General features: G+C 32.5%; 1 protein-coding gene across 1 annotated transcript in view; it reads left to right on the top strand.

Annotated features, from left to right (window-relative positions):
* ths (thisbe) overlaps nt 1-26671 on the top strand; it is a 689099-nt gene that overhangs the window by 123207 nt on the left and 539221 nt on the right. Inside the window, exon 2 of the mRNA XM_072536347.1 lies at nt 14795-14998. Within this exon, the coding sequence (XP_072392448.1) occupies nt 14815-14998 (184 nt within the window). The 5' untranslated portion in view covers nt 14795-14814. The remainder of the gene's footprint in view (nt 1-14794; nt 14999-26671) is intronic.

The following is a 26671-nucleotide window of genomic DNA, read 5'->3' as shown; positions in this document are numbered from 1 at the left end:
TCGACAGTCACTAATATCCAGTAATTCTTGATCCGATGCTGAGAAGATCGGTGCTATCAACTAAAAAATCAAGGCAAGAAACACAGCAGAATGGCGCACAAGGTCGAGGTCCTTTAAGGGCTGTAACACCATGATAGTGACATTTTTCACATTGACATCTGTCCGTAGAAAGGATTCCAATTTTGTTTAAATGTTTCGGAAAACAACCGTGATTCGCTGTGAATCAGTTTTTCTATTTTTCTATTAGTTTTGTAAAATAGTTGACTATTATAATTTGGTACGTGTTCTTTTACCTTGCTGCTTTTAACATTTACTTGCGTTTGACAGACGCAGACGCCAGTAAATCATTGGCACTAATTTTCATTACAGATGTCTAGATGTTATAAAGGATTTTTACGGAAACAATTTTCGGAGAAAAATTGATGTTCCAGAACACAACTCAGAAGTAAACGACTCTGCTTTCTAAGTTTACATATATAAATATAAAGGGAATGGCTGGAGAAAGATTAGAAACATAAGCAATAAAAAACTGCAAATAGGGTAACGGGTAGAGTGATTGGCCACTTAAGGAATTGCCAATTGAATTAAAATTGTAAATTGGTATCTTTTAAAGTGAAATATTTTGTAAGGGTTTTTTAATAGTAATAAAACATCAGATTTCATAAAAACTCAGGTTATTTTAATTAGAAATAATAATGTATATTAAAAATAAACACAAATTTGAAAACTTACAGAACTACACAGTTATTGGCCATACAAATATAGTTATTGGCATATAGAATTACAGTCATTGGCCATTCATAAAATTCCTAATTTTCTTTTTTTTTGTTCGTGCAGGTATGGCACACAAAACTATTTAAGTTTTCAATTTCTTTTTTCTTTGCACAAGTACCAATACGGTAGCTTCTAACACAAAATAGACATTTTCTTCCAACTTTTGATTTAGATATATTATAGGAACAAGAATAACACAATCCTGTATACAAAAGGTTATTTACAGGTGAGTTGGTGTCGTCTGATTGTTTCACCGTTATATCTGAGAGAATTTGTTTTTTTTTTTTCGTGTTCTGGATATCCCTCAGTTTCAAAAAATAACTTTCTTTTAGCCGACTCACCAGCACGTTTTTCTTGGCTGGTTTTCAAATTTGTACATTTGCTTTGGGATATAGTCTTCAAATTTAATGAATTCATATTGTTGCAGGCATCAAAAAATATGTTATCAATTGTGAGCAGATTAACGTTTTCCTCTACAGAATCAGTAAATTGGTTTCGTGACAATTTTTGTTTTTCTTTGTTTTGTTTTTTCCTTTTATTGTTTGCTTTTGCGTCAATTCGCTTTTGTTTTCGTTCTAATTTTATTTTCTCTTGTTCTGTTTTTTCTTCAATTTTACGCCTCTCTGCATTTTGACGATCTGAAGAAGTGAGCACGAAAGGCAACCTTTCTGTTTGCTTTTTGCCCTTTCTTTCTGGGGTTTTTGGCCAAAAAAGAATTTGTTGATTGAGGTGTCAATTTCTTTAGATAATAAGTTGTCTTGAATAACTAAAGGCAGATTATTATTGGATGTCGATTGAATATCTTCTGTCATTGTATCTTCTGTGACATCTTTTATATTATATGTAATATCAACGTTTTCTGGAAGTTGAATTCGAAAATCAGAAAGTAGATTTTCTTCTGTAATAACAGGAATATCTTGTAAGTTGCAAATGATTTCATTGCCACCTACAGAGTTAAGTGTAATATCTGAAGATATATGGGTTTCTGTGATAATAGAGGTATCTTGTATATCATTTGTGATTCCACTTGTCTCTGTGGTCTGAACCGTGGGTTGATGGTATTTTGAAATAAATTAAATATATTAAAGAGCAATTTTGAATCTCCACTTAGTTCTTCGCAATTAATCACACTTTGAAATTCTAATATTTTTGCGGCTCCAACTGAGTCTACAAAATCTTCATATGTTATTGATTTTGTCATAGAAATAGTGTGATTAATACCTTTATGCGGGTTTTCGATTTTCCCTAAACATTTGGAATAGTCTATTGCTTTAGTACTCCATACCAAGGGTAGTTTTTTCATTAAATTTTTCACTTGCTCTAAACTGCAATGTTGCTCTTGGCACATTAAATTGTTCAGCGGCTTTTCGTTGGCTCATGCCATTTTCGATGGCCTGAAAAGCAGACTGAAGATCTTGTTCTGTATATTCAGTATATTGTTTGTGATACGTTTTATCTTTCCGGATATTTGGCATTTTTGATTCTAAAAATAAAAAATCATTTATTAGTAATAATGTTAGCTACAATACGGACGTTTCAAATTTGATTCAATATGCCCACATTAGCATTAATTTTATAACAACTAAAACGATTGTAATTTTATAAATACAAATCCGGGCAAAAAATATATTCTTATTACACATTACAGTTATTAACCACCCTGTGGTTTAGTAATTGGCAGTCGGCCAACCACTGGTTATTGCCTTAAAAAATAAGAAAAAATGTTTAAAATATCTTATTTTGGACCAATCTAGGCTGAAAAAGTCTAAATTATAATAAATATTTTAATTCGAAGTAGGTACAGTAATTGGCCGGCAGGCCAATCATTACAACACGGGCATATTTAAGATACAGTGCTTGGCCACTCAAATTTACCGCCAAAAATGCATAACTTAAATATTAAAACTACTGATAATGTAAGATGTACCCCACTAAATCGCCATAAAATATTAATATACTCAGATACATAATACTATTAGCCAATATAACTCACCTCGTGAATAGCCTTCCTTAACAAATTCTTTAAAAAACTCTTAAACCTGGATGCACCTGTTAAGCTTCAAACAACACACGCCGTAACAACTAGATAATTTTAACTGAGAGAGATGATAGCTAGACCAAATATACAGCAATGTTGCCAGATTTAAATGCAAGTAAATTTATTTCCTTATATTTTCTGAAAATCTTAATATTTCGGATTTTTGTGAAAGTGGCCAATCACTAGTGACCGGCCAACAACTGTAACCGTTACCCTATCTCCTTAAAAACCCGACAAAAAAAAAGCAGAAAAGGTTCTTTAATATAAGTGCAAGATCATGAAGAGGTGCAAGGGAATGAATGAGCAGATTTTTTGGCAAAGCAGGGATCAAAACAAACCTTTGTAGCTTCAAAGCCATTATATGGCTTCACCAAAGATCCTTCAAGGAACGAGGTTTAGAAGTGGCTGATAAAATATCATCAAAAGAAATGGAGAGCCAGTCAAGACCAAATAGAGACTAAAAAATAATCAAAAATATTGATAAAAACCTTTAGGACAACTTGAGGAACCTCAATAAATAGGAGAAAAAAAAAACGGACACTGAAGTAGTGACTGGATATAATAATGTAAATGAACCGTGATACAAAAAATGCAAAATAAAAGAAAAGATTGCCATAGATATCTTACGCTACTCCACTGTGATAAGAGGCAGGAATTTACTGGTCAAATGAGGATTAAACCGGAAGAGATCATAAAACTATATATGAGAAAACTGTTGGCCTTTGTTAAGGCCACCTGATTTACTAGAATTTAATAAAAAAACAGGGTATGGCACAAAGAAAGCACATAAGATTTGTAAAGGTCGCAAAGAGTCGCAAAAAGGCCGCAAGCCTCCCTAGTTGTAATCTGTGGTGGTACAAAGATATTCTGACCAAGTGCCAGAGATAAACATGTCTCACCCGAATTAAAAAGAAAAAAAATAACAAATAATTAAATAATTAAATTAAATAATTAAATAGGCTTGTAATATGGTAATTTGCTAAAAAAAATTATGTTCTTTTAAAATATGTCATCATCATAAGTGGCTAGGCAATCCGTTGTGGATCTTGGCCTGCTCACAACGAAGTCGCCACATCTGTCGATTCCTGGCAACTTCCCTCCATCTTCTGATTCTAAGAATCTGTAGATCTTCTTCCACATCATCAATCCATCTCCATGGCTGAAATGTTGTGCCCATCTGTTAAAAACTTAGTTTTTTGTCATGTAGAATTTCATCGTTAGTGGCTTTACAAATTTTTAATCGTGGTTTAAACTCTCGACAGCTATTATTTAAGGATTTGTAGTATTTTCTCGTTTCATGTCGGGATCTTTTAGTTTATTAATGTCGATTTTTTCTCTCCTTTACCCGATCTTCTTTTTTAAATTGGATATTCTCTTTTAAATCGTGCATTAACTAAATAGTGATCACTATCTATGTTTGTTTCTCTAAAATACCCAAAATCTAATAAGTTTGATTGACTATATGATCTATTTGGTTAATCGTTTCATTAACAGGAGATTTCCAAGTTCCCTTAAATCTTAATGGAGAAATCGTGTCCCAGCTATTAACCTACTTTTAGATATCGCAAAGTTTATGATTCTGAGACCGTTATCATTAGAGTCCACGTGTAGGCTCTCTTTTCCGATGGTATGCGAAAATATATTCTCTCTTCCGATTTTGGCATTAAAGACTCTTGCTATTATTTTGATGTCATTTTTTGGCACTCATCGTACTCTCGGTCTAGTGCCTTATAGAACATGTATTTTTCATTATCCTCTTTTACTACCGTTGGAGCATGAATGCTAATAATACTTAAATTAGCGAACTTTTCTTTAAGTCTTATTTGACATTTATCTTAGCTTTGAAATCAATTACACTATGTTTGAACTTGCTGCTTACAATAAATATGGTACAAAATTCGTATTGGGTAGGATGTCCACTGTAGTAAACATTGCAGTTATTCTTTTCTAGGATGCCTAAGCTAGTCCATCTTATTTTCTGTAAAGCAGTGATATCTGCTTTGGCTTTATTCATTTCTTGTATAATCAGAGCCGTGGCTCCAGGCTAATAAAGGCTTCTTACTCCAACGTGCAAATGTTTAAATCATTATCCTTATTTCGTTTGCCAGTTCGTCTTAGGTTAGACAGTCCGGTTTCTTTCTTTGCAGCTCTCATAAAAAAAAACATTTTTACAGGGTTGGGTAGTTAACCCAATACCAAACTCCCTTTTAGGAGTGCCATTTCATACGCTCTCGTCAGTCTCCAACCCAACTTTCCACCCGTCCAATTGGCTTCCAGCGTAAAGGTTTTAGTCGGATTGGAGTAGAAGAGGCTAATTGGAGTAAACTTTAATCAACTCAATGTTGCTACATACTACATCTTTATTCCCCTTTAAAATATATCTTTTTATTAATAATTTATTAATAAGGCAAAATAATTTATCAAATTGGATGACAAAATAAGTAATTCACAGATAGCTACAAGTAGTAAATGTCTGGTTAACTGCTCTTTTTATAATTATTAAAATAAAAGTTGTGAAAATTATAAAATTTAACTTAAGAGTAAATGGGAAACGAACATCGTTAAAAGTAACCCTTATAGGCTATACTCAAATAAAAGAACACGGAAAACTCATTTTGTTAACATATATAAAGTCGGTAACCTATTACACATTTTTATATATATTGAACCAATATATCTTCATGTTTATGGCAGAAATGGCGGCTATTAGAAATCAAAAATGACGTGGATTGGTTGTGGAGAGCTTTTAGGACACTATACTTATTATAACTTTATGAGGTTATAATAAACTTGGCAGGATGAAAGTTTATTATATCATATTATTTTTACACCCCAATATAAGACATATATTGCTACGACATAACCTGAATGGTATATTCGATATACATAATCTAATGGTCTTATTCTCATGCTTGGAAAGAACTTACACATATGTTTGTAATAAAGCAATTGTTTTTAAAAAAATTGATATTTTTATTTCTTTCCTTTTATTTAACATTTTTTATTGCTTTGTATTATAATATTAAATCAAAGTAATTTCCTAAATTAAAAATTTTATGATTTTAAGATAAATTCCTTAAAGATTTACTAATGATTTTATAAGGAAAAAAAATTGAGATTAAAAAGTTTCTTATGAAAATTTCTATTAGTTTGTAAAGCTATTTAGAATGATAATATATAGTTTTACTCAATACTCGTATACAGTTCACGCGTAAAGTATAGAAACATGCAGATATCTATGATACCCTATATGATATAGTAACAAAATATTGGTTATACAGTGATGAGTGTCTTACCACCCGGCTTTTTAACGTAAGAAATAGAAAACACAGTTACCTTGTGAAATAAAAAGAGATGAAACTCGTAGAGGTGGGAAATAATCGGTAGAAACCTATAATTTACATTACCACTATCGATAGTCTCACACCTTTAGACGTTAGCTTCGAGCTAAATCACCTCGGTCATAATTATTATGTGTAACGTATGTGTGACGTATTTCCATTTTTTAATTTCGCATAAAGTAAAAACTGATTGATTTCAATAAAGCAAAAATGTAAATAAAATAATTTAATTAACAGTAATTATTTAATCTAAAGTTTTAAATTATTAACCAAGAATAATTTCTACTATGATTTGAGGAGTTTCATACACTCTTGTCACGGAATAATCACAATCCTTCGTGGACTAGTGGTAAGAATTCGACACTTCGACAGACGATTAGAGTTCAAAACCCACATGTGGTTTTCTTTTTTTTTTAATAATTTGAAATTATGCAGAGATCGTTTTGCTTTGAAATGGCTAAACATTTATGTCAGTCGTTACTAGTATTAGAAGTGTTTAAAGTTAAACATAAATATCTTATTGAAAAAAAAGTATCGTCGTACTTTCGAAAATAAAGTAAAAATTCTTCAAAATTAAAAGAACGTTGAAAGAATGTTTAAATAAGTAAAAATTCTACAAAAATAAAAAAAATATGTTCAAAGAAGCCTTCATTAGCATCAGAACAATAACCCAAACTGTCACTAAAGAAATATAAAAGTTTGATGGATTAGAGTTTAAGTCACGATGTTCTCATGCAGGCGCTCAGAGTTCAAATCCCACATGAAGGTTTTACTTTTTTAAAATTTGAAATTATGCAGATATTATATCGTTTTGCTTTAAATCACTAAACATTTATTTCAGTCTTTATTAGAAGTGTTTATAGTAAAACATGAAAATCTTATTGAAAAAACAATGTCGTACTTTCGAAAATAAAGTAAAAATTCTTCGAACATAAAAGAACGTTCTAAATAAATGTACTTCCAAAAATATTTAAATAGGTAGAAATGTATTTACAATAAATGTTCGAATAAGCCTCCATTAGCAGCAGAACAATAACCCAATCTATTACAAAAGTTTCGTCTAACATTAGTTAATATTTCTGGACTAATACCTCTTATTGAATCAGAGATCTTTTCTCTTAATTCTTGGAGAGAATTAGGCCTATCGTCTTCAATTCCATATAGCTTGGACTTGATATATCCCCACATAAAAAAATCACAAGGTGAAAGATTAGGTGATCTTGCAGGCCAAAAAATATCTCCGTGGCCACTAATCAATCAATTAGGAAAAGTCGCACTGAGATATTCACTAACGATGCGAGATTTATGTATGGACAACCATCGTGTTGAAACCATATGGAATCGAAAGGTATTGGTAAATTACGAAGGGCTGGGACAATTTGATTTTGCAGAAGATCCAAGTATTTCCGCCCAGTCAACATACCGTCTATAAAAAATGGACCAATGACATGATTCCCTATTATGCCTCCCCAAACATTTACTTTTCGAGGCCGCTGGGTACGAGCGACATAAATCTGACGAGGATTTCCTCGAGACCAATTCCGAGCATTCATTGAATTGTGACGGCCCTGCAATGAAAACGTACATTCATCGGTGAACAAAACGTTCTCTAAAAAATGTTTATCTTGATGTGACATTTCCATTGCAGTTTGACAAAATTCTAAACGTCTATATTGATCCCCATGGAATTGTTCGTTGGATTGATGAAATTTATAGGGACGGTATCCATGTCTTTTCAAAATTTTACCTACTCAAAATCTTGAAATTCCATATTGTTCTCCGAGACGAGATGTTGATTGGGTAGGATTTTGCTCAATACTTGCACAAATCAAAGTGTCCCTTAGTTCCAAATCTGGATTTACCTCCCTTCGTCTACGAACTCCTCTTGGAGCGAACACGGATCCATAAGTAAAAAAATTACGTATAATAGACTGAATTGTTGATCGTGCTGGAGCCGACCTATTTGGAAACATATTTACAAATTGTTGTCTAATCATGTTATCTGATAATCCATTCACATGCCAGACAACAATTTGCACTTTTTCCTCGACCGTTAAAACCATTTTCACGAATTGTTTTTTCAATAAAAAGTTTCTGTTTACCGTGCAAAAACACTTCTCGGTATGTTATTATTTGGTGGCTTGATGATTTGGTTAGCTGTAAAGCAGGCAGCTGTTCGCGCGCATCCATTACAATGTTGTTAATTGTTTTGAAAATGATTACCTATACACAGGAATTGATATTAACACTGAGAATTTAGTGATGGATTTGGTATTAAATAGTCTTAACCGGATTATTTTGCAATCACAACTGAAGACTGTAAAACTGAAATTGAATTTGAATTACTTTGTATTTCTATTTTTTAACATTGGAATAAGAATAAATTATAAATGAGTTTTTCGAAAACTTTTTACCTAATATGTATCCTATTTTCTATTATTTTTTGATTTTTTATCCTTGGTGTGAATTGAACCTCAATCTTCTTGTCACTAGACCACGTCTCTAACTATTACACCAATTCCACATACAATAATTGTTTTCGGATTGAACATACCTACCTTTACTTTAATCAAATATTTTAGTTAAGTTATTTTTATTATTAAATAAACTTAAAGATTTATAATTTAAAATCGCTAATAATTAATGTTTTTTACTATGATATATCTTAATTTATTCAGTCATTTATTCTAACATCAGAAATTATTCAAATAAAATATTTTCAAGGTCATCCGTCACAACTTAATCTGTCTTCTATCCCTTCCGCTATTTTGCCGGGTGGTAAGACACTCGTCACTGTATAATAATTATACTCCAGTCGTCAGAGACGAAAATGCCATCGAACCTCTAAAAATTACACGAACAAGCTCAATTTTACGAAGAATGACAATTGTAGGACGACAAAAAAGATGCAAAAACGTTTAACACTTTTACCCCCTGGCTTTCCCCTAAAACCTCGCTCGTAGAGGAAAAAATCGGAAAAAAAATCTATTTATCAAGAATCTGTACAATATAAAAAAAATGTTTTAATAAAAAAATGTAGCTAAGATAATTATGAACAAAAATGTTTATTAGTATTTTTTGTGTAGAACAAAATAGATTTAAAATTGATTTTTTTAACAACACGTTCTAAATCAATGTAAGATATTCGATAATTTTATCCATGAGTGTATTTTTAAAAAATGATAATATTAACTGGTAATTTGATTTTTGTTTATAATCGTTTTACTTCCAAAACGGTAGCTGTTCGGAACCATTCACTGCGTATTTAATTTTCCAGTCAAGCCACCTCCCCATTTATGAAAACGATGATAAAGCATCAAGATTTCCTTCATACAGGAAAGCAATAATTGGAAGAAACTCCAAACTCTGTTGTGATAAAGGAAGTAGCAAATTTCCGGAATGACAAGTTCCAAGTCGTACACACACCTTTTGCTCGTTTGCTCATTCAGACCTACCGGGGACAATGGCGGGTATTTAGTTTAAGGAAAGGGTGATTACGCAATAAAAGACAGATATATTTTCAATTTTAAATGTCTCTTTGATATAAATATACATATACCCAGAGTATAATGAAAATCATACACATCTTGTAAAATAAACCGTCTTTTATTAACGTTCCATACTAAATAAGAAGGAAATTATTTAAATAGCCTGAAGACAAGTGTCTGCAGATGTTTGTTTCCAAGATAACAGAAGTAAGTAACAGTTACAGTGGGCTTGATTATATGAAACAAAATGATACTGGGATAATTATTAGTTAATCAACAACATATACAGTATGATGCAAATGTATGGAATAATTTCATTATTTCAGAAACAGACGACATTTAAAAAAAATCTTAAAACACGTCAATTTTAATTATTTAATGACCATCAACTAATATTATATGTGTTGAACATTACGTCATCAGTGTCGGCGTAATGACGTAATCGACGATTTTTTTAAATACAAACCGAGGTCACGCGACAGCTCATTTGAAAGGTCTCCTTATTGCCTTTCTAACGATATAATCATTTGAATATTTACTTCTACAGGGTTAACCAAAACTGTTGGTTTATTATTACAATTAACTTACATTAAATGTTTACTTAAATACAATTAAATTTCAACAAATGTTCAAATTGACGACCTTCAGCAATATTGCAATGTGTAAGATGGGCAATAAATTCTTTCCTAACGTTTTCAATGACTTCAGGTGTTATTTGTGCAATTTCCGTTTTGATGCGCTTTTTCAACTCTTACATTATTCTGTCGATTTTGATACACGCTGCTCTTTAAATATCCCCACAAAAAAAGTCTAACGGAGTTAAATCTGGTGACCTTGGTGGTCATTCGATGGGCCCCTTATACCTATCCACCTACCTGGGCAAACGTTATTAAGATAATTTCGTACCTCAACGCCGTAGTGAGGGGGAACCCCATCATGTTGGTACCAAAAATCATTTCTATTTGAAAATAGCTAATTCAGCTGTGGTAATAAATAATCCTGAAGAAATTCTAGATAACGAGAAGCAGTTAAGTTTTCCTCAAAAAAATATGGCCCTACAATTTGTTTGTTTATAATGCCGGCCCAAACATTTACCTTCTCGGGATATTGTGTCCTATACTCTTCCATATAATGTAAATTTTCACTTGCCCAATATCGATATGTCTGGCGATTTAAGTGACCGTTCAGCATAAAAGACGCTTCAGAAAAAAGTACCATTTGTGTGAAACCCTGATCTCTGTTACATTTTTCCATAACGGTTTCGCAGAATTCGATTCTTCTATCAAAGTAATTCTCTAATAGCTCCTGGACCAGATGTACTTTGTACGGATGCCTCTTTTCCTATTTTAGCACTCTTACAACAGTTGATTGGTGGACATTATTATCTAGTGCGACCTGACTAGAACTGGTATGGGGATTTTCTTGAAACGCCAGTACAGCGTCCAGTTTCGGATATTGATTTTCTACCACTTCTGGGAAGATCTTTAACACAGCCCGTTTCTCTAATTATTTTTTTTTTTTTTTAATTTTACTTACTGTTGATTGGGTAATTATTTCGCGATTGGGGTATTTAGCATTAAATAAATTACGAACTTCTTCTTGAGTCCTCACTCTATGTTCATAACCAATCATGATTAAAATCTGGATTCGTTCTGTTTCTGTAAGTTTTAGTTATGTAAATACTGTTATTAATGCTTAAGAGTAAAAATTTGACGTCTATTATTTGACAGACATACAGATCATTGACAAATAAAGACGAGTTGATGACAATATTAATATAAATATTTTTGAAAAATAACTTGAAATACTTACTAGAATAATTAATTTCAGATTATATCGGAACCAGCTAAAAACACTATTTTGTTTTATTCCCAGTGGAGTTTTTTAGTATATTTTAGTTCAGTGAATAAATATTTATTGTAACTCCATGTTAAATTATGTTCATAATTTTGGTCAACCTGTAGAAATAAATATTCAAGTGATTACATCGTTGGAAAACGATAAGGAGACCTTTCAAATGAGCTGTCGCGTGATCTCGGTTTGTATTTAAAAAAATCGTCGATTACGTCATTACGCCGATACTGATGACGTAATGTCCAATACATATATATCAGTTGGTGGTCATTCAAAAATGAAAATTGACGTGTTTTAAGATTTTTGTTTAAGTCTTCTGTTTCTGAAATAATGAATTTATTCCATACATTTGCATCATACTGTATAATACATATCATCAACTTTTCCTATTTGGGTGCAAGATATAAAATTGGAAATAAAAGTATTTCGAAGCATTTGAAATGTGGTGCTATAGACTCATTTTGAGGATTTTCTGGGCAGAGAAAGACTTTCTACATTAAATGGGTAAAGAGTTCGAACTAGTCTTCGGACTACATTTCAATGTAAGGTGGACGGAAAAAGAGACCTAGGCAGAAGAAGAATGTGTCAGATTTATAACCTACGAAAATGGTTAAACTTGAGCAATAACGGATTTTTAGGACAGCAGTCAACAAAGTCAAAATAGACATGTTAGTGTACAACATCCATAACCATGAAAAGAATAAGAAGAATCCCTTTGACTTATGCCTATTTGTTAAACCACATTTTTTTTGTGAATGTTTTTTTTAAGTTAAAGCCACAATTCTTTATACATCATCATTCTGGCTTTACAACCCTGCATGGGTCCTAGCCTCCTCAAGAATTTCTCTCCACTTGTCTCTATCTATAGCCTTTATCCTCCAAGCGCGTATTCACATACTTTTCATGTCTTTATCGATGTTATCAAGGAACCTTATTCTGGGTCTTCCTCTCCTTCTCTGACCAATGAGTCTATCAAGGAGAATTTTTCTAGCTAGGTCATTTTGTATCATCTGCATTACATGCCTTATCCACCTCAGACGTCCTTTCTTAATATGTATTCCGATATCAGGTTGCTGGTACATTCTATAAAGTTCTAAGTTGTATCGTCTTCTCCACACTTCATTGTCATTCCAATGGATATTGGAAAAAAGTCATCGAACTATATCGCAGTAAGACAATGCAATGAACTGAGAAAAAATATTATATAGACTTGTATGCCCGAGAAAATAATATGTAAGCACAAGTCTGTGATAGACCCGTAAGCACTATGGGCAGTCTTGTCTGTAAATTGTTGCCGAAAGTCAGTTTATTTTTTAGATGGTCGGGGGAAATTTGTCTCTTTAACGATGTCATTACAAGATTAAAAAGCAGGTTCATATCTTAGATTAAATCAACAGTTTCTCTAATCTCAATTGATAAAAACATAACATAATTGCATTCGGGTGTTCGAAAACGTTTTGGGTGTTATGCTTTAAAAGGCCTGAATATTTTTTTAAATCGCTCAAGCTCATGTCGGTAAATTTGTAGGTCACATAACTCCATATGAAAAAGTCCAAAGGTGCAAGATCAGGAGAGCGAGGTGGCATTTTTATGGTAACATTCAACACCTTCCGTGCATTTTAAGCTGGAGAGCCGTCTTGCTGCAACCAAATTTTATCCATAATAATAGGTTATGCTCAAACTACTAGAATTATGTATTTCTCAGGAGCTCTAGGTATTTACGATGACACAAAGTGCCTACAATGGAAAAAAAGGGCAAATTCCGTTGTCACCTAAAATGCCAGCCCAGACGTAGACTTTTTGATAATATGATTGAAGTTTTTTTTATGAAATTTTAGTAATTTTTTGCAATTTGTAGCAATAATACTTGTTTTTTTTTAATATTTCGTACAGTTCTAGCACTAATAACAGTTTCTCTTAAAATTAGGATGCTGTTATAAGGAAAATTGATTTCAGCTAGACTGCATATGGTAGTTTCACGCTGTTCCGTTTTTCATTTATTGCACAAGCTAGTTGATTTTTATCTTTATCACCATCTATGTATTTTTTACAATTCTTGACACAACTAGTTTTTTCAAATTTAAAAATAATGTTGTGAATTGTAGATTATAATATATGCATATATATACATTTGTATATATATATAGACAAATATATATATATATATATTTATATATATATATATATATATATATATATATATATATATATATATATATATATATATTCAATAAATAGATGAAGTAGCCATCAACTTTGTCTTTTTTCTCCACCTTTTGACCAAAAAAACCCACCACTCTTCTGAGTGATCCTTAATTTATATTGGATTGACGGTCGTACTCCTTTTCTCGATATATATATAGATATATATATATATATATATATATATATATATATATATATATATATATATCCACCTTCTTCCTACTTCCTAGGAAAGCCTACTTCCAGAATAATAATGCCATTAAATAATTTGAATTCTTTATTTAGTTGTTAACCAATTTTTCTAACTTGAAATATTAATTTCTTTAATCTGTTTTTTTGCGAATAAAATCATAATTATTAGTAATGAGAATTCAATCTAATGGGTGTTAAAAACAAGCTAGTATGTCGGTACTAATTTCATACTATATTCGGTCTCTCGGTTAGCAGAACAACCTTATACTGTTATTTTCGCACTAATTATGCGTGCTATCATTATATTACATTAATATCAGGTATTGTATGACGATCCATATTTATCAATTAAAAAAAATAAACGATGAATTGTACATTTTGTAGTTTTGATTCAGTATAACTAATACTTACTGTCGATGGTCTAATAATTCTTTGAGGGTTGTGACCTCCTTCACGAGACCTCTCCATGCCTATTCTGTGTTGCTAGTATTAAGATTTATTTTTTTTTAATTTTTAGTGCACGACCTACGAGATCTCACAATACTTGTTAGTAAAGACTGTTCAGTGAGTGTTCGTATTTAGTACAGTTAATATTAACTGTACTAAAGCTAATAGAAATTGATTATCTTTTCATCTATATACATCATTAAAAGAACAATTATAATCCTGTATTCGGAAAATAACTTTGTAGTATTAAGAACAAATGATACAACTTTTAGAATCTATTCTTTATATATTTGTACATAACTGCACTGTCAAATATTTTTGACGCTGTAATATATTTTAATCACACAAACACATACATACACACACAAACATATATATATATATATATATATATATATATATATATATATATATATATATATATACATGAATCTATAATCCCTTTTTCATTTCAGATGAATACAACACAAAGGTAATGAAATCAACCGGTGGCTCTTGGAGTCGAAGGACTTCGAAGGACATGTCGGGCATCAGACGGCAAAGAAGTCTCGAATGGAGGGAAAGGGGATACAGTTCGAGCGAAGAAGAAATTCCCACAAGGCCCGTTGACAGTCATGTTTTTGCCTCTCTGTTAGCCCAGGCACAACAAGAATATTCTGGTAAGTGTAAATATTTTATGAGATGTACTATTTAACCTAATACAATATGAATTTGTTAATAAATTAAAATTAACTTTTTAATAATATAGTTTCTCACCTGAAGCAAAATTAATTTTAGTAGTGTATTATACTAAGACAATTAAATCATAAGCATCAACGTGATAGTATAAGAAATTTTAGATGAGCCGCCAAAAATACTACATATTATGTAAATACGAAAATGTCCTAAATAGTACTTTTCTCTTAAGAGACTTCACAAACATTTTTTTTGCAATCAATTACCGTAATAAAAATAATTTGAATGAAAATCATATCAAAAGAGTAATACGTTTTAAGATGTGGTAACGTTTTGTCATTGGGTTGACAGTTAATATAGATTTATCTCTTCCTCGTACGTGTAGTTTGGCATCCGAGAATGAGTAACCAGTCATCTTTATTTGGTTTAATCATCGAAATCAAGATCTAGCTGTAGGTCTTTTGTCAGCTACATTGCTATTAATTATTATTATTTTGATACTTTCTGTTCAATTTTTCACAAGCGAAAAACCATGTAAATTTTTCACTGTATTAATTACTGTCATTCTACCACAATTTTACAAATATTTCCCTACTCCAACCCTTCCTACTTTTACTCCAATCCCACACCGTTAGATGTACAGACAGTTTGAAAATAGCAAACGAAAAAAACTCTCTCTTTCCTGTTGACTACCGTTAGCAACAGACGTACGCTCTTTTGCCTGTTGACCATTGCTAGCAACAGACTCTCTTTCGCTTATAGTTATGCGAAAAATACGGCGAATCCTCTTTTAAATCGTATACAGATGCAAATATCTCGTGATCTCAGTGTTAGTACCGCGAGACACGTGTTGAGAAACCAGTAAGGACAGCTTCCCCGTACGAACAACAACCGCAAGTAAAAGCCTGTAAATACCGCGAGTGTGTCCAGCAAAGATTGATAAGACTTTTTATAAACTTGATTTGCTATTATCTGTATAATCCCTTACTACTTATCCTTATTTAATTGAACCAGCTTGTAATACAGTCCTCATACACTAAAATTATATTTATAATTTCACATATGTACACCTTTTTTTGTAAACTTTCTCTTCATCTGCGAATGTGTCCACATTATCTCAGTATTTTCAGTTTAGATAGAGTTTATTCGATCAGGATATAAGTCTGCGTTCAGAACCTCTTTTGTTCTAAATCTTGCTAAGTAGAATCTACTATATCAACTGCTCTAGTATAAGGTATACTATAGTGGATCGTATGTCTTAAATCTTAACTAAACAGTCACGGCTTATACTAAGAGATAAGTCACTGTTTTAACATTTTTATCAGGAAACAAAATGACACATTTTTTTTAATGGCATAGACATAAGTCATTCAGCCAGTTGCAAAAATGACACATTAGAGACAGAGATAATCAGAATATGAGTTAGAATTAAATTAACGTCGTTTGACCAATAACCATATATTCAACATAGTTCAATACCAGATTTTCGTGGTCTTTCCACTGATCGTCTTCCTATTGGAGAACCGTCTCTTGCCATATTTACTACTCTATCCTCACACACAATCACGCTAAGCGATCAACCCAACCCCTAGGAACATGTGTATACCAAACTAAGTATGGGATCCACATGTCCGAAGATCAAACCGGTCACACTTCGCTAGTCGAAGTGGTACCTATCTGACCCCCAGGTTTTTCCACCACCCCTCCTCATCGTGTGACTTACGTGAGGAGGCTTATGATCTGAAAGTTACTAGAGGTGCCTTGGGTAATGAGACACCTCCCGTTTTTAATTATTGTGGTTATGCCACCTGACTGTAGGGGTAGCCACATCTAGGCTTTTCTCCCTATTTACTTTACTGACTCTATAGATTTTACTCTAACTGCACTTCGGGACTTGAGTCACTAAAACAAAAGGAAAAATAGCGTGTGTTCCGTCCATGAAGTCGACAGCCTGGGCTGTCGACTTTATGTTCGGAAAGAGTGTGTGCTAGGTCACTCAGCCTCCGATTTGGCAAAAGTAAATTTTGTTCTCCTCGCCGGCTGGGTGTCCGATGTGTATCCGGCCACTGAGCCCATGCTTGCCGCACATGACCTCAGTGCTCGGGTGTCGCGAGAGGATCAGTCTCACTCGATCCGCCTTAAGGGCCTAATCCGCATCAGCGGTATATAGAAGGCCTGACGGGCCTTCTATATGGAAAAGTTAAGATGAGTTACGTTAAAACGTTTAGTGATAAATTTAATCTGTAATTGCTGAATTTAAGAGAAAAACAACCGATTTTTTTTTATTATGGGGGTCTTCCTTGGCGTTGGGACTATGTAATGCCGGCACAATTCTTACCCTTTTTTATTCTTACACTAGATTTGTGTGGGTGAGTTGGGGTGTGCATTGCAGGGTGTATACGGCCTCCACACACCCCGGTGTATAGTGTCCTTATCTAAGTGCCTTGGCACCTGTATCCTCTCGCCAGAGTCCTAAAATAGAAAGATTTTTTTGGGTGGTTGTTTTTCTGATGACTGCATTCTTTTTGTTTGGCGTCTTTGCGACCATCTCATTCTTCATTTATTCGTTTGGGACCCTATATCCGGCTATTTGCTGTTTAGGTCTTCTGTGTACCGTCCTGGTGTTTGCGTTGTAGTTAGTCAGCTCTCTTAACATGCTACTTGGGTGGTTGTTTAGTCCGTTGAAAAGTTCGTATGCCTTTTTGTCCATTGTGTGAAGAATCCTTGTTTGTCCTGAGTCTCTGTATAAATTTCTCAGAGGTACATATCTCGGTAAGTTCAGGGCATCTCTTATTAATTGGTTTTGTGCTGTTTGTATTGTTTTCCTGTTTGTTTTACAGGTGTGTCCCCACGCAGCAGAGGCATACGAGAGGACTGGCAGGATGATACTATTCGCAATCCTGATTTTGGTTTTAAATCTTAGCTTGCTTTTTCTGCCAATAAGCGTTGAGAGCTGAGAGCTTTTCAGCGCTTTGGCTCTATACGTTTGCTGTTTTATGTGCTGCGTAAATGTGAGTTTTTTATCTAGTAACACTCCTAGGTATTTGGCCTCGTTTGTCCATTGTACTGGGGTGTTTCCAATCGTTAGTTCTTGGTTCGGTACACTTTTTATGTGACTAAACATTACAGCCTGTGTTTTATCTGGGTTTATGGCTATTTTTCATTTGATGCACCATCTTTCGAATCTGATAAGTGCTCTCTGCAGATGATTAGCTGCATGATTTGGATTTCTCCAGCTAACAGCTATTGCCGTGTCGTCAGCGTAAAGACTCAACAGGGATCCTGGTTCTTTTGGCGTGTCGGCCGTATAGATACTACATGCTACATCTATCCCTCCAAAAAAGAATGACGTCACTTCCTTACAATCACAGCAAACGAACATTTTGCACAGAGCAACGTGCTCGTTTTTGCATTACCTGTGACGCAGATAAATAAAGTTTGATTTTTTTTGCATATTTTAGGCATACAAATGTTCCTTTATTCATTAAAAAATTATTTAAAATTTCATCTTAATTTAGTAAGGTGTAAATTATGGTTAGTGTTCTAGGGTTAAGCATATTTAGAAACATCTTTAACATCTATTGCACAACAACCCGCATCTATAGCGGGACAATAAAATCTGGTTCCACTGAGAAATGCTTCAGCAAAAGTTTTGCAAATTCTCTTTACCAGCAAAAGTTAGATCAGTAGAATAATTAATAACTATTAAATAATATAGTAATAGAATAAAGATTTTGTAAACAATTAGAAAAAACTAGATTCGTAATTAGGTGGACAAAACATTTTAGAAATTAAAAATTTTCACTATATTTTGAAAAACAAAAAGTTTAGAAAAAACAATGCAAGTAATCGAAAAAAGAATTATTTAGTTGTTAATACTGTGTTAACATGTGCACATTAATGTTAAAGTTTTATTTAACTATATTTTTTTACCAGCTTTTTACAACGATTTTTTTTTTGTTTGTGATTATTTCCGTACTAATTATTATGTTAGCTATTGCTGAATACTGTTTGTCGTCCTGTACGGAAATAATCCTGGTTATAACACAAAAAACATATCTGCTTACTCTCTACTGAATTTAATATTTTTAAATTAGTTGTACAAGCTTTGTTATATGTTGTGCATAAGTTCGTTATATAACCCATATCCCTGGCGTATTTCATAATAACTCGAACTTTAAGCATAAAAATTTAATTTAAAATTGCAACAGGAGAAATTTGCTTTATAATTTATATTCAAAGAAACACACTGATATGGTAATAATATCTAAATGATATTAGGAGTATACGTGCTCAGATTTTTAGTACGCGAAATGGGAGAAAATTTTGTATAAGTATAGAACGTCGACATAGTAAAGAAGGTGGGTATAAAGGGATTTCTAATTTCCCAACAAAAACGTTATATATAAAATGGAAGCTTAGATTGAAATTGAGAAAAATATTTTATTAAATTTTAAATATACAAAAATTCCATAAAATTAAAAAATTATATTTTTTTACTTTTTGTTATACAGGGTTGTCCACTTAAATTAGTCCACCTTGATATTTGGAAATAATCAGATTTTTCTTCAGTACCACAAACCCTTAATTTTAAGTAGGGAATAGATTATTATGACAGATCATTAAACAGATATTTTGCTGAATAATTCAGGTATTTATGATTTTTTTTCATATTAACTCTATTTTTGTGAGGCGCTACAAAATTTATTTAAATTGTTGCACCCTTTAAAAACTAAACCTAATGCCTACAAGCCCTAAAAACTATATGTTGAAACAAGCAAGTATTTTGCGAATATAAAGCCAATTTATCGAAATACGTTTGTTTAGATTTTTTTTTATTTGTAAATATTAAATTAACAACAGTTTTTATGATGTATGAAATTATTTTTGCTGCTTAATTATATATTTTATATTGGTTACTATTTAATTAATTGTTTGATAATCAAAAACTGCTGACAACAAAATATTGGAACATTTTTTTGCTTTTCCCTACGTTTCTTAAACTTCATCAGCCTGGCGCAAAGAAGGCTTTGAAATCGAACTTAAGCCGGATTCTCACGACTGGTATATTTGGCCAATATTTGTCACTTGCCTATACTTGTCATGTCGTAGAAATGGTTTACTTGAGCAAATATTTGTCACTGGCGCATGCTGGCCGTTTTCCCGGTCAAAGGGATAGCCAGTGTCGCGTACACTTGACAAGTCTGTACTGGTCTATATTTGTGTTTGTATTCACACGACGCGTCCAAACATTGTTGTTTTAGCTCGCTGCTACTATTTATTTCGTATTTAGAAGTTGGCGGAAAAGGTGTAAAAAATAATCAAATTACAAATATAATCAAAAAATAATAATTTTTGATTATATTTGTAATAATGGAGTGGTCAAACGAAGTTGTTATAGAGTTATTGGACTTATATGAAAGTGAACCAATTATATGGTGCGATAATATGAAGAACACAAAAATAGGAATGCGGTTAATGATGAATGGAAAAGAATTGAAGAGAAAATAAGTTTGAAATGTACCGTGCAAGAATTAAAAAAAAACCGAATCTCGAATGTCAACATTTCGCCCCCTGCAAAGAAAGGTCAAAAGTACATCAGGCACAGGTACAAGCACAGAATATGTTTATAAGCTAACTTGGTTTGCCTACGAAAAAATAAATGGCAAAATTTTTAGGAGGGGAATGACAACCCAGAAATACTCAAAACACAGAGGTAAGTTTTCAAAATATATTATTATTATTTTAAAATAATTGCAAAATTATTTCCTTATTTCTTATGCCTCATGTCCAGATTTTCTCGGGTTTTTATTAAGCGAAAGAAAAGATGACACATTTTGCTGATCTTGGCGCCATGTGCCTGGACAGAGTTGACCATCTTTTTCTGTATCATATAGATAAAAAAGGAATTTTTGCTTGTAAAATGTCCGATATTCTTAGTTGTCTTTCATCGGTTTTAACCTCTTCTAACCACTTTTTTTATGGTCTTCCTTGTCTGTACTTTTCACCTAACCTTTTGTTATTAATTTTTTGTATATCTGTTTGTGGACTTCCTGTAAATATGTTTCATCCAACGTGCTCTTTGTACTTTTATTTATTGTATTATGCTTGGTTTGTTGTAGAGCTAGATTACTTTCTTATTTGTCCTTCTTCTTCATAGGCCGTCATTGTCCTAACTATATCCCTCTATACATCTTGCATAATAATGCGATATTCATTCATATCGTTTTAATATCTGTGTATTTTTCTGATCTAACACCAAAGTTTCGCTGTCATACATAACCGAAGGTTACATAATCGTTTTATAAATCCCGATTTTCGTATTCTTGTATATTAACTTTGAATTGATCATTTTGTTTAGTGCTCATACAGCTTTACTTTCTTTAGTAATTATTTTTTCCATTGCGGCATCTTCGTCGGCTCTATTTGTAATTGTCACTCCAAGGTATTCGAATCGATCCATTTTTTTAAAACAATATTTTCTACTTCCACTACTTATTCTTAGACTATCTTCGGGCTCCATTTTCTTTGCTTAAGTTTTAAAGTACTTTGTTTGGTTTCGTTTATACATAGTCAAAACTTTTTTAATATTGTTTTTATTTTTTTATTCTTATGATTTCTAATTTAACCTCGAAATGAATGCTATATCGTCTGCAAAAGCGATGACTTGTTCTCTCTTATAGTAAATTATACCATCTACCCCTACACCACTTTGTCGTAGGATAGCTTCTAGGGTAAGGATAAATAAAGTTGTGAACAGTGAATATTCTTCTCTTAATCCCTTACTTGCTGTAAAAGACTCTGATAAGTTTGTTACGTATTTTTAACAAATCCATTGCCTGCTTACAGAATATGCAAACCTAGAATTTGTTTGTAGCTGTTGTGCAATATTGGTTTTATCGTAAAAATATGATCAACTGTAGATGTGTTTTCTAAACCCTCCTTGGTATTTATCTATTATTTCAGATTCAAATTTTGTTAGTCGGTTTTTTATTAATAAGCTAATATCTTATAATATAATCTTATAATAAAGCCATTCCTTTATAATTTCGGTATAGACTTTTTTCTTTCTTTTTGTGGATTGGACATATTGATGAATTTTTCTAGCTTTGTAGTAATTTTTTATTTACCCACAACTAACTTACTATACAAAGACTGCCACATAGCATTTTAAGCTTAAATAATCTTCAATAACAAAAACTCACCGAATTAAGCCAAACTGTTGGTTTTAGAAACTCTACAACAACGATGGTTCCTCGTTCAGACCCCAATTTGTCCTCTTGACTGCCACACTAACCTTTCGTTGTCGAACTTGTCTTTCCCCGTACCAGTTTTTACTTCGCAGCCAATTCGAAATTCGTTATACCTACGCGTTAGACTCGACAATAAACCTTTAAGCACCGAACCTTAAAATTTTTGTGGAAACTTATTTAAATTACTCGCAATTAGAGTAGTTCCAAGTCGATAGCTACGCATTAATATTGTCCCTAGATCACTGGGATAAACAAACTTCAGGTCTCAGTCGCGTATTAGCCAGAAATTAGTTCTAGTGTTAAAGTAGATGGCACCACTGTACGCTAACCACTGAAGTGAGACACCGAAATAACAGTAATATCGCAAACACGATAGATTTGTATAATTTGAGGTCAAACGCGATATTATTTGGCTTTTAATTAATCAGAGCTATAGCAAGCTTTTGTTGAAAGTTTTAAATCGTATATATATATATATATATATATATATATATATATATATATATATATATATACGATTATATATATATATATATATATATATATATATATATATATATATATATATATATATATATTGAGGCTTTAAGAAGTTATTATCGGCGGTGCCACATAACAGTACTAAAAGTGTAAACTAAGCCTACATTTCTCTTATTGCTCCTAAAATTTTTATTGGTGTATATCAGGTGTGATTGATTTCTTCGTGATATATCCTGCGGTGTTTTTACTCCATTACCTTTCAATTATCAAAAGCCCCAGGGCGATACAAATTGCATGATTGATAAGATATTCCGCGTTAAGACTAACGATCTACGGTTAGTCATATTTCAAAGATTAAGCGTCTATTTTTCCACGTGTGACAATTGTTTGGAATGTAACGATTATTTATGATTTGTATCACGCAATGTAGACCTAATGTTGTTTAAAATTCTAGTAGAATATTTATATTTTTTTCGAGGAATGGTATGCTAAACAGCGATGGAAATTATTCTTTAGAAATGTGTTTATAATGCTTGAATTAATTCACATCATTATTCAAAAATTATAGTAAAACTTTTTTTTTTATTTTTTAAAACACTTATACCACATCAACCACGCAGGATTATTAGTGGGATGACAAACGCAATAGTTTTAATACGATTATATACATTAAATAGTATAATACAATTTTATTTCTCTTAAATAATTTAATACATTTAAATTTTTATCTGTCAGGATGGATCTGAGGTCGTCTTAAATATCATGCATTCTTCTTTGATTTTGGAAACATTGGCAGTCAAGCAGGAAGTGTTTTACTGTCAATGAAATGGAGCAGTTATTGCAAATTGGTGGTGGATCTTTACTGATTAAAGTAAATAACCAATTCTTAAACGGTTTATAATTACTTGATCCCGTCTACTTGTCGACTTCTTGGTGCAAAGTAATAATAGTTTATGTTAAATCCAGTATTTACTTGGTGTGGTGTTTATACCATTCACCATCCAGTTCTGATGCTCAATTTATTGAAGATTTGGAAGAAATATGTGATGCATCATTTACTACAAACTACCGTTGTGTGTTAGTTTTCGGCTTACGGGATAAAACAATATATTAGTGATCCTTCCCGTATTATTGACACTAGTAAAACTTTGGTAGATTATGTGCTTTCTAATCAAAATAATATAGGTGCTTGTGTTCACGATTGTCCAATAATTACTGACGATTCCGTTATTTCAGTAAATACGAGGCATGTTTTTTAAGTACCGTTTTGCGATTCCGCCGCCGCTACGGTCGGCGTTCCGCGCATGAGCGCTGGTTACCTACATCTCTTGTCTACGCACTGACGCCATTACAGTCTGATTCTTCATTGTATACTTGTTTACTCCAGTGTTTAAGATGCCTCCAACAATCGTGAGTCACGCTGATTGTGAAGTACGGGCTGTTATACGATTTCTTAGTGCTAAAGGCGTAAAACCGATCGATATTCATCGTGAGATCGTTGACTGCTTTCCTCAGTATTCTCGTAGTGTTTTGTATCGCATTGTTACCGAGAACTTGAATTACCGGAAATTGTGTTCACGTTGGGTTCCAAAAATGTTGACGGATTTGCACAAAACCCAACGTTTAGGCAGTGCATTGACTTTCCTTGAGCGGTACCACAGTGAAGGTGAAGATTTTTTAGACCAAATTGTTACTGGTGACGAAACGTGGGTGGCCTACGTCATACCAGAATCGAAACAACAATCCATGGAATGGCGACATTCATCATCACCCAAAAGAGTGAAGTTTAAGCAAACAATTTCTGCCCGGAAAATCATGTGCACAGTTTTTTGGGACAGAAAAGAAGTATTTCTAGTGGAGTTTCTGCCTCATAATGAGACAATCAATGCAGCGTCTTATTGTGAGACATTGAAAAATCTGCGTCGTGCAATCCAGAACAAAAGACGTGGCAAGTTGAGTAAGGGTATCGTTTTGCTGCATGACAATGACCGTCCACATGTGGCTAATCAGACCAAAGATCTCATCAAATCATTTAAATAGGAAACTCTAGATCATTCTTAATACAGCCCTGATCTGGCGTTCAGCGACTACCATTTGTTCCAGCACTTGAAGAAACATCTGGGCGGTCAGCGTCTTCAAGACGATAACGAAGTCAAAACATTTGTGATGCAGTGGTTAACAAGTCAGGCGGCAGAATTTTATCAGGAGGGTATTCAAAAACTGGTGCCACGTTATGACAAGTTTCTCAATATTCACAAAAATTATGTAGAAAAGTAGATTAAGGTACAGGCTTTCATGTAAAAATAAAATTATTGCCATATCTTTGCACGTCTTTTTTTAATTCCAAAACGGTACTTACTTAAAAAACACGCCTCGCCGCTCGTATATCCAATAATAATAGTTATAATATATCTGATGGTAATTTATCCAAGTTTAGAAATGTATGTAATCAAAATTTAGATAAAATCAAAACTATTCTTATCATGTGTCACTTTCATTTAGATTCTGTTGATGTTAATATTATTTACCAGGAAATTAAAAAAAAAGAAATGTAAATATGTAATCAATGGCATAATACCAATTGTAACATGCCAGTTTCAATCAAAATTACCTTGGTTTGATTATGAGGTGTTTAAACAAATTAAACAACATGATAGGGCTTATAAAGATTTTAAAAAATGTATTGACGTCATTGAAAAAGAACATAAATGGCAGGTTTTTAATAGACATAAAGATAGTAAATATGTTAAAGCTAAAAAAAAGCTATATCTGTCTATTTTAACAAAATAGATAGGTATAGAAACAATCCAAAACAAATGTGGAAAACTTTTAAAAAATTAATCAATGAAAATAGTCGAGAAATACCAGACACTGTAACCTTTGAAAGTATTACTGGCCTAAAACGGTTAACAAACAGCGTAGAAATAGCTAACAGTTTTAATGAGTATTGTGTTGAAAGCATTAAAAGTATTGTTCAAAGTATTGATAATTCTGAAACATGGTGTAATGTAAATAGTAATCTATATTTAAATTTTGAAAATTTTGAAGAACTCTCTATGCAGGATTTGCGAAAAATTGTTGGCAATTTAGATAATAAATTCTCACTACATGAAACGTTAAATTGCAGAATGGTAAAGGAAGTTTTTGAAACCATTGGGCACGTTATGTTTAATTTAATTAATACATCTCTTACTACGGGTAGAATTCCTGATGCATTAAATATAAGTACTATCATCCCTATTCAAAAAATACCCAACACTATCAAAGCTGAAGAATGAAGAAGAATGAAAGAATACAAAAAGTTCGATTTAAAAAACAATTGTCATCTGAAATGGATAGTAATACCAGGATTCCCCAAGGTGGTGTATTAGGCCACCTTTTATTTATTAAGTACATTAATGATATCGATATTTTTGTAATTTGTGAATTTATTAATCTTTTTGCCGATGATACTCTAATCTGTTGTAGTAATAAAAATTTTGATGTAGCTATTCAAATAATGAACACTATTTTAGTTATGGTTAATAAATATTTAAAAATAAATAAACTAAAGTTGAATGTGAAAAAAACAAAGGCAATGATTTTCACAACCAAACATAGATATAGCTTGCTTGATTCTGAAATCATAAATTTAAATATTAATAATGAAAAAATTGAAATTTTCACAACAGTTAAATATTTGAGATTCGAACTTGACAATATTCTGAATTTTGAGAGTCACTTCGCATAAACTAGCCTAGTAGTCCCCATCCAAAACTAATATCCCCATCTGATAGGTTTACCACTGATAAACTGCTTGGATCCATGTTTTCCATAATACGGAACCATTGACTCATCCAAGCTGTGGTGTTCTTCTTGTGGTACTAAATCGAGAAATTTTTGATTCATTACATCAATCAGTGGTCGAACCTTTGAAAATTTGTT

This window comes from Diabrotica undecimpunctata, chromosome 6 (genome assembly GCF_040954645.1).
Source record: "Diabrotica undecimpunctata isolate CICGRU chromosome 6, icDiaUnde3, whole genome shotgun sequence".
NCBI lineage: Eukaryota > Metazoa > Arthropoda > Insecta > Coleoptera > Chrysomelidae > Diabrotica > Diabrotica undecimpunctata.
Note: the sequence above shows the minus strand (reverse complement) of the source record. Positions and strands in the feature narration are given on the sequence as shown.